Source organism: Seriola aureovittata, chromosome 2 (genome assembly GCF_021018895.1).
Source record: "Seriola aureovittata isolate HTS-2021-v1 ecotype China chromosome 2, ASM2101889v1, whole genome shotgun sequence".
Classification (NCBI taxonomy): Eukaryota; Metazoa; Chordata; class Actinopteri; order Carangiformes; family Carangidae; genus Seriola; species Seriola aureovittata.
Window position 1 is genome coordinate 8,377,611 of NC_079365.1, and position 16,403 is coordinate 8,394,013.

Sequence of the window (16,403 nt, forward strand, 5' to 3'; positions counted from 1 at the left end):
ATTAGAGTGTCTCCTTGGGATAAATCAATGTGTTGAAAATTGATTGACAACAGTACTGTCAAATTCTGATCTAGCATGACTGATGTGCTTGAAACAACAATTTCTTGTTTTTATTGGCGATATTATTGTGATTTGAAATAAGATATATAGATGATGAAGCAACCTAAAATATATTTTATCTTATCTTATCTTATCTTATCTTATCTTATCTTATCTTATCTTATCTTATCTTAATCTATTAAATCTATTATGTCTGCAGAGATTCTTATTATACCTGCAGTATAAAGGGGGAGGGCCCCTGGTAGATGATAAATAACATAAAAATGGCAAATAATGACATTTAACTCATCTCTCTGTTTTTCCCGTTTTTGTTTTCTGCATAAAGCAATACATGTTTCCAGTTCAAGACTGGTGTTTACAACTACATTTTCTATTAATAAAGAACAGAAATGAGAAAACAACACTTCCCTGAACTTCTAGTACGTGCCATGCGCAAATAAATTTGCTATGCTGGTGTAAAGTCAACTTTTGTAATTGTTTTGTTGTCTTATATCTTATTAATATTTTTTTAACTCAAACATCAATTATATGCTGCTGAACAAAAAGACATTCATGAGGAAATCCCAGGTTCCCAGTCATCAGCATGTCTGATTAGGTTCAAAATGAGATCTGTCTGGTGTGATGTGCTGCTGCCCCCTGCTGGATAATCGAGGCATTTAACCAAGCTATTTTTGCCAGTACCACACAACAATGTGGCCATGGTATGTCCTTAGTGCACTAACAAACCAGTATTTTATTTTATTTTATCTACCAACAGTGGATAAGCAATAAATACTGCATTTGTAAAGCTCACAATTATTGTTACTGAGATCAAACCAGACAGGAGTTGGTTCAAATGTGTGGTTGTTTCAGATTTCTTCATATTTTAAGATGTTTTAGATATTTAAATCACCCCGGGCATACAAGCAGAATTAGGGTTCACACAGAGAGAGACAGAATAATATGAGAATAATATGAAGCTTTCAATAAATTGCATATGAGTATAAGGACTTAAATTAATTTAAAATATTTAAAACCACACATGAACATATTCTCAACAAAAAGGAACACTGTGCGTTGCAAAGGTAGTATTTATACATAAACTACTGTATTGGCAGGGGTATCATTATACAGGTGTTCATGTTATTGTCTCTAACCGGTTTATGGTTTATAACTTATGATAAATGTGTAAAAACCGTCAGTGCACTACACTATGAAACCACATGAAGTAAACTTTTTAAAGGAGTTTATTTTTAGATGTATCTATATACATAAACATTTACAATGCACTATATGCAAGAGGTACAATCCATAATAACACTATAGGCATGGCCCATAAGAAACAGGTAGAAAAGCTGAACAGTACTTGACAAACAACTGTGTGCTTTAGAAATAATACAGTTTGACCGGGTGAAAGTTGACATGTAGTACAGCTGCATTCTGAGTGGAGCAGGTAATGCCTTTAGGTAGGTTATCTAAGAGAAAATATGGATGTGTAATTATGTTAGAACAGAGAGAGGAGTGAAACTTCAGTGCCTTTCCTACTGCTGAGGACATGAGCGGCTCAGATGACTCTAACAATGAAAGCTTATAGGTAGTTTAACAGTGGCCTTTTCCAGCAGTTTCCTTTATGTCCAAGTGGTTAAATTGTAATTACATCCAGCAGTGTATATACAGCAGAAAAAGGCATCAATAAAAATGGTACAATAGTATATTCTTATGTTACTGGATAGTGACTGAACTGTTCAAAATACTAGAAAGTTAAAGTATATAAGACTAGATAAAAGCATGTTATCAAGGTCTCTTCTGCAGACATGACAGTAGTACAGTACTGTGATAACATAAAGACGAACGAGAAGTACAATTTAATTTCAGGCACATTCATCATCAATTGAAAATTGCACTGCATTCAACTGTCAGAAATCAATTGGCACTTCAGAATTATATGACAATTTTCTGAGAGGATTAAAAAACTTACAGATTCAAATTCAAAGTATCTTTAAAGATTTTCATCCATATAGAAGTACTGTTGAGTGGTTGTCATGCTGAGGGTCATTCCATAGCTTTATAGATTAAATACAAGAGTAAGACAGTTAAAACGACACAAGAAATATAATGTACACACACTATGATGATGATTAAAATTACCTCTTACTCAGAACACTGTGTAACACCATTTCTATACAAATAAATCATATAATTCACTTCAGTATCTGCAGCGTATACTTCACAATATATATTCAGAATACCATAGATTTCCAATTTTTCCCTTCCATGAGCTGTGAAAACTACTATAGAGTAATGTCTGTTATTTGCAAAGCAATGTTTAAACTGTCTCATTTATAACAACAAAAGATGTGATGCAATTCAAGAGTGGCTTAATATTCCAGTGTAAACTCTGGGAAAAGACACCAAACACAGCAAAATTCGAAAAGTTGCAGATTTTTGGAGATGGCCCTTGTAAAATGGTGAAACTGAGGGAATATAACGTTCTTTCTCAGGCTCTTGTGTGAAGCAACTGATGTATCCAAGCTGCTCCTGTGAACTCTGCTGGCTCATAGCGCTGGGATCAAAAGACTTCTCATATGTTAAATCATACTCCAACAAGAGGTTTCCACTACTTCTTTCCACATAGGAGCATCCTTCTGACTCTCCCCACTTTTACCTCCCTTCCACTGGGTGGCAGCCTTGTCTAAGATGCCCCTGGTGATTATATTGTCATGTAATATTCCACAACAGGCCAGACATGATGGATCTTTACTGGTGGTCTTAGTTCAGATGCAGCAGGTAGCTATGTTGTGCTCCACAGAGGAGTTTTAGCAGTCACAGACAGCAGGGCTCATTCGTGTAACTGAGCAGGTGCTATAAAACAGTAGCCTCCTCCATGGCGTTTACCCATCTGAAACACAAGGAGAAGGATCATTAGACTTAAAGGGACACTCCAACAATTTTAAATAACAAAATCACTTTACTAGTCAGAGACAGCACTAATTACCCTATGAAAAAAGCTGAATAGTTATATTAATATAATAATAATAGCTAGCTAGTTAGCGGGCTAACTTCAGTAGAAGAAAATAAATGATAGAAATAGAAGCAAAAGAAGTTTGCGTTTCATTGCTGGAGACAGCTCTTGGTGAGTGAAGGATTGAAGTTTGAGGTGGAATTCACATTTCCTCTAACCTGGTAAGTAAACAGCTGGTAATGCTAACGTTAGCTATGTAGCAATAGCAACACTTATAAATAGCTCCTTTAAAACTGGTACAAAACATTAAAAACATACAACTCACATTGTTCAGAACTGTTTTACTCAGTGATTTATGAGAAATCAGCTTGTTCTACTGGCTCAACCGTATTTACTTGTTGCTTGCTACTGTATGTATGAATACAAATATGCACTCCACACTCTTCTGAGCTCTTTTTACATGGAAAAACCTGAGATAAAGAAACTGATAGAAAGTAACAAGCTGATCCAAATAAAAAGCTAATACGATAATTGGTGCCTTCTCTACAGCGAAGATTCCGTTGGAAGAGATAAAAGCTAATGCCCTTTATTAAACACAGTCTGTCAACTTGATTGGTTACCAGCAGAACAGGAATGCCACAAATTGCTACATATTCATTAACATTGTGCAATGTCTGAGCCTGTTGTCATCTCTCACAGATACAGACTTTAATGCTGTGAGATGAACACTTTTTACCAAAACATCTCAGAATTATAGAGCACATGTACAAATTAAATGAACAAGTCAAAATGATAAGAAAATACAAAAGGAAATATGAGCAAGAGACCATGGAATCAAAACAGAGCAGTCAGCCTTCCTAACATATACAGGTCATAGGGGAGGGTAATGAAAGTGCTCTGTGGAGGCACAACGCTGTACACAGGACAGCTAATCCTCAGCCTGCTGTCGCACATACCAGAAATGCCAACCAGTAAGCACATTACAGCTCCCTGGTGGTCTAGTGGTTAGGATTCGGCGCTCTCACCGCCGCGGCCCGGGTTCGATTCCCGGTCAGGGAATGACCTTTTAATAGGTCCAATAGAGGAATGACAACCAAGACTACATTAACACAGCACAAGTGCTGACCTGCGTGCAGTGTGTTGGTCGTCGGCCCTGAAGGTATAGTAGAGGGTTTTCTTGTGGTAGAGGTGGAACACGTTGCTGCTTTCCTCTCCCTCTGGTCTTTCAGTCAGCTTGACGGTAAAACCCTGCAGAGGTAGACTCTCTGAAGCCACTTTATCCTGAGGAAAGCAGAGTGAAGACATCAAACACAGACAAACCAGTTAAAAACAACAAAGTTGCTGTCAGCACCAATATGTGAATAAGTATTCCATGCTTCAATGAAGAACAAAGCAGTGCAGCACTCAGATGTGAACTTGTCAAAAGAAAAGGAGAGAGCACAGAGAATCCCTTCATTAGTCACATATAAAGTGTTCTGCCCAGGAGGAAAGGTAGAACTGGAAACATGGGTTAAATAGCCCTGCATTATATACTGCCAGAGGTGAAGAAGAAGAATAGACAAAGGTAGTCAGGAAGTGCCTCTGTGATTGAGTGATCATGACAGTGTGTGTGTCTTGGGGCTGGTGTGGGAGACTCTGTGCCCCCTCACCTCACGGGCTGTGAAGGTGTAGAGCACCTTGTCTTTGAGGAGGAACCACAGTCGCTTCCACTTCCTCTTGCTCTTCTTCCGGCGCTGCAGGCTGCCGCTCATGGTGGAGCCCTCCAGGCCAAGCGACACCTGATGAAATTCATGATATGTTATACACACAGAGACAGACAGAACACAGGTGTGTGGGTAATATAACTGGAGCTCCTGAACACGAGAGTCATAAATCTGGTATTTATTGCCAGACTAGGTTGGCATTACATTCCTGTTATTTTGTCCAGCACATGAGGATATTAAGAAGGGTATGAAGGCAGATAGTGAACCCTTTTGGCAGCTGCTGTTCACTACACATAAGTGTGTGTAGTGTGTCTACTTCTCTTCAGTTGTCATACATGCCTGACATTCCACTGCACAAGCTCGCCATGCATGTGTGCAAGTCCCTGGTGGTCTAGTGGTTAGGATTCGGCGCTCTCACCGCCGCGGCCCGGGTTCGATTCCCGGTCAGGGAACATCTCTTTACTTACTGAATAATACAGGTCATATGAAATAAAAGCTGATAACATTCAGGCAACGTGCTCAAAGTAAGTGTCTTAATTCAAACAAAAAACTAAACTCACCAAAAAAAAAGCACTACCACTAAACATCTATCCTGACCATATTAACAATCAGAAGTAAGGAGTGTGCATCCTTACAAATGTTATACTGATGGATGTACCTGTCACTTCATTAATTAAAGGACCAGTAATCATCTTGTGAGCTCACAAACATGGTCTGTAACCATTTTCGTGTTAACAGAAAATGAATTCTTATTCCTCTATAGTTACAGTTCTTTGTAAGTTCAAATCACTGCATTGGATTGGGCAGCAGTAACATAACTCTATGTTGTTTTTGACTAATTAACCAACACTGTGACCAGCTCCCTGGTGGTCTAGTGGCTAGGATTCGGCGCTCTCACCGCCGCGGCCGGGGTTCGATTCCCGGTCAGGGAACATCTATTTACTTACTGAATAATATAGAGACATGAATAAAAACCTATAAGATCCAGATGCAATAACGTGCTGAAAGTGAGTGTATCTTAATTCAAACAAAAGACTAAACTCGAATAAAATCTCACCAGTCTTACTAAAAAACATATCCTGACCATGTTTACAATGGCAAGTAAGGAGTGTGTGAGATCATTGGTTAGGATTCAGCGTTCTAACCATCGTCGGTTTGATTCCCGCTCAAGGAATATTTATTCAAGTTTGTCTGTTTATTTTAATTCCTTTATGTTTCAATATTTTTACATTTCTCATTTTTCTCAGTATTGCAGAATTTGTCAAACTGAAGATTTTGTGAAAAAGTCATTGTCTCCATACTTTGAACATTTGTCAGAATATCTATCCAGCCAGTCTTGGTTGGAGGTTCAGTCTGTAACTATTTTCTTGTTAACACTAAATGAATGCATATTTCTCTGTAGTTACAGTTCTTGGAAATTCAAATCAATGCACTGGAAAATGGTCAGCAGGAACAAAGCTCTATGTCCTTTTTGGGTAATTAACTTAAACCTATTACAGTGTATGAGGTCTCTTATAAAAGTTAAGTGGTTATAGAAATGTTATAAAAGTTAATCCAAGTGTCGCTTTCAGTCTCGCTCCACTGATTATGAGTTTGCCAGCTCCCTGGTGGTCTAGTGGTTAGGATTCGGCGCTCTCACCGCCGCGGCCCGGGTTCGATTCCCGGTCAGGGAACAACATTTTACTTACTGAATAATACATAAATGCCTACAACATGCTGTTAGGTGCCATGATGTGCTGAAAGTGAGTGTGTCTTCATTCCAACAAAATACTTAACACAAACTAAATATCACTAGCCTTACCTAAATGGCGACCCTGTGCAAGATTACAATGAGAAGTAAGGAATAATGAGATTGATACATTGTGATTAAACCAGGCCTGTAAAATGCCAAACTTTGAGACTTGTGAATTGCATATTAGAACTGAAACAGATGGCATATGGGAAGTGTAGTCCACCTGATTGAGAGAGGATGTGCTCTTCCTGCTCTTCCACAAACTCGGGGGCTGCAGGCTCTGGAAGACAGCAGAGAGGGGACGACTGGCCCGATGAGTCCGAGGGCTGGAGCTACCACATGCCCCCGGCACACTTCCACCTGCAGACACATACAGTCAATACCATATCAAAGAGGAAGAAACACACCAAGATAATTTTCTTTTCACTGTACTCCCTCACCAGTGAGACACTTCTACATATAGAAAGCAAAGATTGACCTCTTTTCCTGAGCTCAGCATAGCAGTGGTCACACACTTTGGCCACTCTGTCTTTGAGGTACTTCAGTGGGTATCTGTTCCTGGAACAAGCACGGCACACCACCTGCTCAGAGAGACAGAAGTCAAAGAACATTGACTAACCACAGATGGACATAATCCAGTTTCAGTGAGCTTCATTTTGAAGCCTTATTCATTCCTCGTATTTAAAAATGTATGATATCAGCATTTTCAACAGCAGTAAAAGGTGATAAAATGATCAAACATGGCAGAGTTAGGTTAGGGACGTTTTAGGTAAGGTTCATAATCTCCTAAAAAAAAAAAAAGACTCATCACAGACAAGTCACAGCGTTGTATCTGACCTTGCCACAGGCATTGCAGTGGTGTCGTCTCAGTGTGAGGCTGAAGTCGGAGGTACAGTTCATGCACATCATCACATGAGAAACTGGCACCAGTACAGGAGCAGCTTCACCCAAGGCCATCCACAACTTCTCACGCGCCTGTTTTGACAATGTTGGATGATGTTCAAATGTAGGAACCAGAATGTATGATATTTGAAGACACTTAGAACAAACCTGGATTTTTCAACTATTACCTTTAATTTCAATAATGTCATGGATTTTTTACCACAATCAAGGTGAATTACTGTTTTACAGTTATTGTTAGCTATAGTAAATAGATAGGCATTATTACTGTTCTTCATCTAACATTCAGAAAACCTCTGTTATGAATGACACCAGTGGCCGTTAAGTGAGAGTATACGAATGCCTGATGGAAATGCAATGGCGAGTGCATGTTTACTGGCAGCAGTGTAACATTTTTTCTGTATATCCTCGCGTGGAATTTATGTTGGAGTCTGTGTTGTGCTGGGAGCCGGTTGTTTGTTGACATTTGTGGACTCTATTTCTATGCGAAAGTTAGCTAGTGCTGCACAGCATTAGTGCTGTAGGGGATCGGAAGAGAGGCATTGAGGCAAGGCTCGTGGAGTGAGTAGCAACATCACATCCTTTGGATTTTCTCATAAAATTGGGTCCAAATCATTAACACAAAAATCAGTCCACAGTCTCAGTTTTTTTAAGTTATGTTACAATTCGTTCAAACATTGGCAATATGAAAAGCCATGAACATTGCTTCACATTCTCACGTAAAGTACCTTTAAGTTGTTTAAAAAAGCATTGTTCATCATCTGCAAATTGAGTCTTCTTGTAGCTGATGTACTGAGCAAATCAAATCGAATCAATGTTTTCTTCCACAATACAGATCCTTTGCTGTTGTCATGGTTGTAGCATTAAAGTTGTTTTTCTTACCTCACTGCAGGGTCCACCAAATGTACAGAGTCCTGCAGCATGGTCCGCTATGGCTCGACTTAGTGTGTGGAACCAGTCCTCCCTCTCTCCAACCGAACTGAAGAGATAAACAGACTAACAATCACACCTGGTGCTTTTGAAAGGCCAGAGATTTAACATCTTGAGTAGTGTTGAACTTTTTGTTTCGGCTTTCAGATGCTCACCTAGCAGAGAGTGTGATGGTGATGTCAGACACCTCAATTCTTAGACAGTTCAACACGTTGTCTAGTACGGGTTTGCTCACCTGTGTGTGTGTGTGTGTGTGTGTGTGTGTGAGGGGCAAAAACACATCAGTCCAGTCAAAACACTTTCTGCACAGAGATTATGTTGCAGATGAGCTGAAACTGAAAGTGAAAAGTTGTACCTTCATTCCAGACAGAGATAGTGTGTTCTTAAGCCTGTATTTCCCATCCTGCTGAGGGTAGGTGTACAGCATTATATCGTTCATCTAATGAGCACAGAAAGAGGAAATAAGAGTTATATTACTACAGATTTCAGTTATTTGTTTATTATACTTTTTAAAAGACTAACATAGTAGATAAATGAGACTATGAAATAATCAGTTATGAGTCCCGAAAAATGAGTGAAACTTTGATTCTCGTCTATTCAGAATGAAATACCTGATAATTACCACAAGGTGGAGGTGTTATCCTGAGAGAAATATCTAAAATTGCAACCTACACCTCATTGTATATTCTTCATTATTTGAAAGCAACCTGCTGGGCTCATTCTATTTACATTATGTTTATTTTCATAGCACTCACCCATGTTTGTGACATACAGTGAACACAAAATTCGCAGGTACACACGCAACAAAAATCAGGCATTACCATAAAGAAAGTATTTATTTGCTTGTCAGACTAAAAGTATTGTGATCCCCTGAACATACTGAGAGTCCATTGTGTTATGAGAAGCATTTCATTTCTTCCCAGACAAAAGAAATTACATCATTGGTCACACCTAATGTGTGCTCTAAACATCCGCTGGGGCCATAAAGGCAGCATCCAGGAATTCTCCACCCTGCTCCGGGCTCCAGGCCGCCCCTCGCCCTCCCAGTCTTCTCAGGCTTCACTGAGAACCAGGACTGGGTGGAACTGGCCACCTTCACCACAACAACAACAACACAAACAGCCGCAGTTACGGGTTCACTGGTTGACTGGCTGGAGACAAAACAGTGCATGATAGCCAAGCCCGAGCCCTGCCTGCGACCTCTGGGCTGCAGCCACCGCAGTTCGCCTGCTCCACCCTGCGCTGATCATTTACTCTGAGATTCCTTCCAAAGAAAAACCAACCGAATGCCAAGTTAACGGTCCTCACAAACGACTTTCACAGATTGGACACAACGTGCACCTACTTGACCCCTTGGCACGTTAGACATTTACTTTTTCAGTAGTGGCATTTCATCTCATCCTCTCACCCTTCACCTCCTTCACCTGCCTCTTTCACTCATTCTCTGTCCTCTGGCATCGCTCTAGATCTTCTAATCCTTTCCCTCACTCATTCAATCTGCTTCTTTTTCTTTTTTGAGCCCCGGCTTCTCCCATGGTGGCAGCTTCTCCCTGTCGCCGAGGAGAGTGATTGCTTTCATCTTCACTGTTGTTTGGATTTTCTTTCCTTAAAAGCCAATAAATAACATCTGACCCACTGAATCCGTCCACTTCAAGGAGGCGAATGGCTATATAACTCTAATAGCCTACAAGTATCAACCACCAAACCTTTTCACCTATCGATCAACTGCAATCCTATTTAATGGGACTGGGAGAATGAACAAATTGAAAAAGATGAATAAACCCACAGAGTATCTTCACGTTATATTCTATCTGAATCAGCTAGAATAGGCCAAAATCATAAATGCTGCTCCTGCAGATATATAGCTCAAGTATAATTCATAACATGAGACAGCACTGATTGCACATGGAACAATAGAGTGGGTTTCTCTATTTCACGTTATGTGTTTGTGTAGCACCCCCACCCCTCCTCCGCCACCTCCTCCTCCCTGCATTCTACAGGGTGTCTGGCCTTCACTTTGCTGTCAGTCCCCTCCCAATACACAGGAAGCCGGCATCCAGTGACCCACACCAAACATCCTGTAAGGAAGTGGGGCCCTGGAAAACAAGTCCTGAGAGGGGAGGAGAGGAGAAGAGCGGAGAGGGAGGCCCTTGCTGGATGGGGTGTGGTGCTTAGTGGAGGTCTTACAGCCTTGGCCTCGAGCCCCCCCACTCCCAACCTCACCTATCTCGCAGACCAACCTACGCCCAACATTCCTCCATATTTTCACAGACCATGCTAGCTTTGTTTTCACCATTGCCTCAGTAATATGGCAGGTGTTTTCTACTGGAGTGAACCATGTGTAATGTTGTCTACATCTAATTGATGTAACAATGATTAAATCCCTGCAACAAACAATGGCAAACAGTTTCCAGCGATATCAAATATGTGAAGAATTTTGGGCAAAATGTGTATAAAATGACGCACAAGACATATGAAGACTTGAACTTGAACTCAAACAGAGACTAGGATTTGAATATGTAACTCAGTGTTAATCATATCGTTTCAATTAAGACTTGGAAGCTACCATATATATTGTCATTGTCAATAAGATGATTTAAAATGTGATATTTTTGGAAATTTAGATGAGAGTTAGATGAGAAGGATACCACTCTCATGTCTGTATGCTAAATATGAACTTACAACCAGCAGGCAATTAGCTTAGCAGAAACTCTGGAAACTGTTATTTTAAAACAGTATTTTACGGACTTCAACGCGAGCTTTACTCTCTCATATAATGCCTGATGTTGTGACGTTGGAGTGATATGGAAAGAAGAAATATTACCAGAAACAGGTGGCGTGGCTGCCTGCTTTTCCTCGAGACTTTCATGAGTGTGCCCTCTTTGACAAACATCTGCCAAAAGAAACAAACATTTAAGCATTAGAAAAAGGTGTTTTTAGGTCTTCAGTGTTCAGATGTGGTTACAGAACAATGTGCTGCTGTGTTTTGAGAGAGAAATAGTAACGTTGACGCAGCTTGATGGTGCTCACCCTTCCAGGCTTCAGGAGGTCCCTCTTGCCTTTCACACTGTACTCTATGTGGACCAGACGCAGCAAGTTCTCCTGCGGGAGAGGAGGAGAGCAGAGAGAGATGGAGGGAGGTTATCCCATGATGGACAGAAGAGGAGACAGAGAATGAAACTCTCCCTGTTTGTGCGTGAATGAAAGGGAGAGAATGCGGAAATGGACTCAATACTGAAAACTGGGGGGGGGGGGGGGCAGAGATAGAGGGAGCCTGTGTTTCCACTGTCTGTCAGCCTGTGTGTGTCAGTGCATGTGCACAGAGGAGAAAAAAACACTGTGTGATAAACAGAGGAGGCAAGCCAAAGTGAGGCACAGGGGAGCTTGACAGTGACAGGCAAGAGACACAGAGGGGGGAGGGTTTGTGAAATATCTCCATGGGCTGCTCATGTTTGAGGGGGAGCGTAGGCCATGTCCACCCTTACACTGCTCCCTTTGTAATGATACACCTGGGACTCTCTGTTGACATCATCTTTCCTCGCCCCTTGTGTTAATCGGCAAGCTGCGGAGGCCAGCGCCGAAGACGGATAGACCTCTCCTTCACTCCAGCGTGTCATTTAGAAGAGGCAGGAAGACCTCAGCGGTCTAACTAGCTCACACTTGATCTCCATCTGAAAATTGCTCTTTCATTGCCAGGCAGTTCATAAAGACGCGTCTCAAAAACAGCAGAGCCGGACCGTGAATATGTCAAACTCGACAGGAGCTTAACGGGCTGAATGCAAACACGTGGGGCGTATCCAGACAAAACTCACCCCCTGCTTCAGATTGTCATTGGCCTGGTCTGCCACCTCGGACACGATCACCAAGGCAGCTGCAACACAAACACAGAAAGAAAGAAAGAGAGAGATTTATGTGCAACTGACTTGAATAAAGACAGTCAGTTGCTGCGACTCAACAACTAGGCCCTGATACATGTCGGGCAGCTGCAGTGTGCATGTGTGTGTGTCTTTAACTACTGAAAAAACATTGCTATTATGCTTGAGGTTATGAGGTTTACCTTGTGAGTCCTCGTATTCTTTGGAGTCAGGAGAGAGGTTGTTCAGGTAATCTGAAGAAAACAGAGAAAAATAGTCCCGGCATGAAAACACAGTACTCAAACTGATTATTTCAATACAATTTGTTGCCTACTAAGACAAATGGTGGCCTCATTCAGTGCATGAGGTGAATCCATGCTTTTATGAGTGTGCGCGCATATGTTTGCCTCTTACCTGTGAGTAGCATTCGATATTGAAGTACTCTCACTATGACCTGTAGCAGCTGGTGTTTCAGTGGGACTTCAGCTTCTTCTGGGCCCCGTGTCTGTGCACACACACATACACGCACACACGCACACACACACACACACCACAGCAATACTTAGAATTGTAGAGAGGTAAATATACTTATAATATTGCAACTTTACACGGGTCTCAAAAATGTTTGCATGAGATTAAAGATGCTTTGAATTTGTCACATTCACACAAAGAATAAGCCTGAACTTGTCACATTTGATATAATAAACCTGGGTAGATTTTTTTAATATCACGATCCCGAACACTCACACATTAGATCCAGGGATTTTATATGTAAATGCTTTTATTTGTATTCAGTAACTGAGTTGTTTAACTGTGTACGCCATGAATATTTCTGCTGAATAAAACTGTAGCAAAATTAAATCCCCAACAATAAACCCCTGTGTCCCTGAGCTGCACCCACTAAACCATGGCTTTATGTCTTCTAAACAAAGGTAACCTCTCTAATTCAATGCCGCGAGTCAAGGTCACAAGTGACCAAGGGAGCACTGTCGGGCAGGCTGACCTTCACACATCTTCCCACCACGCAAAAAACCCAGAGCAACTTCCATTCTTCTTCTCGGAGCAGTCATTTGCAGGTGAAAGGGGACAGAAATTGGCACAATCAAAGAGAGCTTTGGAAAATCAATCAGGACCTAATTGTCTCTGACAGGTATTTATGCCCTGAGCGGTAGAGGAGCAACGGGGGACTGGGCGCACACACGCACACACACACACACACACACACACACACACACACACACACACACACACACACACACACACACACACACACACACACAGAGTCTTTTTCTAATCCAATGAAGTCCTACCCTTCATTAGAGAGGCACAGATAACACCCTGCGGGAAACAGCATCTTCATCTTATTTACACTGAACACACACAAACAGGAACCCATGCAGACGCACACTCACCTCATCTCAGACACATCCACACACGCATACAATATGCTATTGATACACACCACCACACACATGCACACACACACAGACACACACACACACACAGACCTTGAGCTGCTGATAAGATAACACTGATTGGGCCTGTAAAGAGGAGAGACGGGATGCAAGTTATTACACACCACTCTTTGTCTTCATTATCACAGTCTGGAGCGCAGGAGTCATGAGTAAAACAGAGAGCTGATGCATCTTTTAATGAGCAGGCCTTCACTAGTATTTGTCTCTATTTCTCTTTCTTTTTGTGTCTCATCATCCTTTTCTCCTCTCACTTCTCTTGTCTCCCCTCTTTCCTCCCTCCTTCCCATTCCTCCTTTCTCCTGATCACTGCATGATGCATTGAGTACAATAATAACAGGCTCTTCATTATTAAACCCATCTGGCTTCAGAACATCCTCTCTCCTCAAGTGTTGCTTGTAAATTGTCTTCCAATTGACACTTGTTCAGAGGAAGTGGCTTTCCAGAGATGGTAATTAGCGTGTGGTTTGTTTGGGTGAGCTAGCCAAATGGAGGAGGAGAGGAGAGGGAGCGTGTGATGCCTCGTGCTGGGAGATAAATACATACACACACACACACACGCACAAGCACGGACAAACACACCTTTCAGACCCAGCTGATTTGCTGCCTGCACACACACACAACTGATCTAATTGGGGAGTTGTAAAGGAGGCTGCTTCTCTAATTAGCTTCTGTCTGCCTCATTGCCCAGCTGCCTTTACAAGGAATTCACTCCATCGCTCTCTCCCTCTATCGCCCTCTGTCCACCTGCTGCACAGCCTCCTCTTCTCCTCCTGGGCTTCTTGCATGAGAGAAAACACACAGCCTATACACAAACTCAGGCCATGACATGAATATAAATCCAAACTGAGGAGCTTTGAAAAGAGATTTCATAAAAGCGGATTCTCAAGATCCACACAATTTGTGTATGGACATGCCTCTGAAAAACAATCAGACACAAATACACTGAGGCGCAAACACGCTCACACATAGAGGACATGTACAACCCCACACACACACACACACACACATCACGCTGTGTTGGCCAATGTTCATAGACGTAGCTGTAAACAAGCAACTGTGCTGTGGAGAGGAGCCTTTAATCCCGTAAGGGTCTAGCTCTGATCTGATCAGGGTCTGTGGCTACTTCATCACTGTCATCACCACATCCACAATGAAATTACTACCACTTATACTGCTGGACTTTGGCTTGTAGCAATGATGGTGGTGGAGCAGGAGGGTGGAGGGGATAGAGAGAGAGAGGTGTTGAGGGCAGTGAGGGTCTTAAAACAGAGACACAAACGTTCTTATGAAGTATAATGACTGAAGAAATGCCACACAGCCAACAGACACATGGCTGTTGTCCCTCTCAGCAGTATCTATACTGAGTCCTGTGACCCCTTACAATCGTCTTTGCTCTCTCTCGGCCCTCCTTCTCCCTCATTACAGCGGGGTCACACACACCATGCAACTCCCCAGGCAGTGATCTGATACAGCACAGCATCAATCACACACATTCACACACTCACACACACACACACACACACACACACACACACACACACACACGGTGCCCTGGTGTGGAAGGGAGGGGAGGACAGATCCCAGGTTACAGGCTTATGTGCAGTATGGGAAACGTAAATACAATATGCAGTGTGTATATGCAGTGTGTATATGCAGTGACAGGTGTGGTGAATCTGCCAGTGGACTGAGGAAAGGTTGTTGAATATGCCTCTGGGTGTTAATTTTAGAGGTGTAAGATGAATCACAGGCTTCACATGGATACAAAACCCAATTCTTACCCACTGACTTAGGTACTTGGATAACATGATATCATTTCACGCTTTTATCTTTTGTTGCAAATCAACCCATTTATGACTCCTGCAGACAGCAATTGGTGGTTTATGAAGTGAGAAAAGGAACTCGTGATGTCAAAGTCATGTGGAAAAAAAAAAGAGGACCATTATTGACTTTGATCAAGGTTATCAAGGACTAAATTACTGACTGACGTAGGCCAAGTGTGAAAACGTGCTATAAGATACTAAAGGTCAGTGTTTACTGGACGTGACGGCGGTTTCTTCATCTTCATCTCTCACCTCCAATCCCTTCTATTTACATTAGTTCCACTGAAGTCTGGCAGAACCAAAGTCTTTCTGGGAAGGACCAGCAGCTGCTGCTGAATATTCATGAGCGGAGACAGTTGGTGCCTTGTCCGTTCACTTTTCTTATCAAACCAGAAACGCCTGGAACCATTGTGTCAGCCACTCACAGCGAATCACAGCACAGCATGGAACTGGTAAAGCGTAAATTTGGGTAGAAAGGTGCTGAGCTCAATATGCAACTTTGTGAAACCCAAACTTTAACATAAACAGCACAGCAGTCTGGGCTGTGCTTTTAAATGATCTGTAGCATAAAAATGAATCCACAGAATTTGCATGAATTTGAATTAACTACCACGACTCATTAAGTGAAAGCAATACCAGTCAATTAGTTAGTTAGCAGCTGTGACTGGTAAGTAAATAATTTTCATTTGTTTTCAGGGTAACCTGTGAGCCGTTACACAGCAGTTTTAACCCTGTAAGTGGTGAATCAATTGACACAGAGCTGCATGGAAATGAGAAATCTATTGCTGAAACTCGGTGGTCTTATCTGTAGGCTCTCTTAATATCCTGTCTTTCAGTTAAAAACAGACAGTTGTATTGTTACCCACAGAGAGACTGTACACATTCCTATTCAAACACACAGATGAAGTGTTGATTAGGTAACCCAGGAACACATTTCATGGACCACTGTGATGATATTAGACAAAGCCTTGGCTGAATTTTGATCCTT

At 41.7% G+C, this 16,403-nt stretch overlaps 1 protein-coding gene and 4 non-coding genes across 6 annotated transcripts in view; 4 read left to right on the forward strand and 1 right to left on the reverse strand.

Moving 5' to 3' along the window:
* Positions 1-1,268: 1,268 nt before the first annotated feature.
* Positions 1,269-16,403, reverse strand: part of fgd5a (FYVE, RhoGEF and PH domain containing 5a) — a 33,887-nt gene continuing 18,752 nt past the window's right edge. The window contains exons 8-21 of one of the 2 annotated variants that reach the window (XM_056398957.1): positions 12,535-12,625; positions 12,324-12,374; positions 12,079-12,137; positions 11,297-11,368; positions 11,091-11,159; positions 8,622-8,705; positions 8,422-8,501; positions 8,219-8,315; positions 7,274-7,411; positions 6,915-7,017; positions 6,660-6,796; positions 4,678-4,779; positions 4,128-4,282; positions 1,269-2,938 (exon numbers count right to left, since the gene is read on the reverse strand). In XM_056398957.1, the coding sequence (XP_056254932.1) occupies positions 2,902-2,938; positions 4,128-4,282; positions 4,678-4,779; positions 6,660-6,796; positions 6,915-7,017; positions 7,274-7,411; positions 8,219-8,315; positions 8,422-8,501; positions 8,622-8,705; positions 11,091-11,159; positions 11,297-11,368; positions 12,079-12,137; positions 12,324-12,374; positions 12,535-12,625 (1,275 nt within the window). In that variant the 3' untranslated portion in view covers positions 1,269-2,901. Of the gene's footprint in view, positions 2,939-4,127; positions 4,283-4,650; positions 4,780-6,659; positions 6,797-6,914; positions 7,018-7,273; positions 7,412-8,218; positions 8,316-8,421; positions 8,502-8,621; positions 8,706-11,090; positions 11,160-11,296; positions 11,369-12,078; positions 12,138-12,323; positions 12,375-12,534; positions 12,626-16,403 lie in introns of both variants that reach the window. The other variant, XM_056398946.1, reaches the window with a different exon arrangement.
* trnae-cuc (transfer RNA glutamic acid (anticodon CUC)) lies at positions 3,989-4,060 on the forward strand. Its single transcript has one exon. It is a non-coding gene; the product is annotated as a tRNA-Glu (tRNA).
* trnae-cuc (transfer RNA glutamic acid (anticodon CUC)) lies at positions 5,085-5,156 on the forward strand. Its single transcript has one exon. It is a non-coding gene; the product is annotated as a tRNA-Glu (tRNA).
* On the forward strand, positions 5,565-5,636 carry trnae-cuc (transfer RNA glutamic acid (anticodon CUC)). The gene has a single exon. It is a non-coding gene; the product is annotated as a tRNA-Glu (tRNA).
* Positions 6,306-6,377, forward strand: trnae-cuc (transfer RNA glutamic acid (anticodon CUC)). Its single transcript has one exon. It is a non-coding gene; the product is annotated as a tRNA-Glu (tRNA).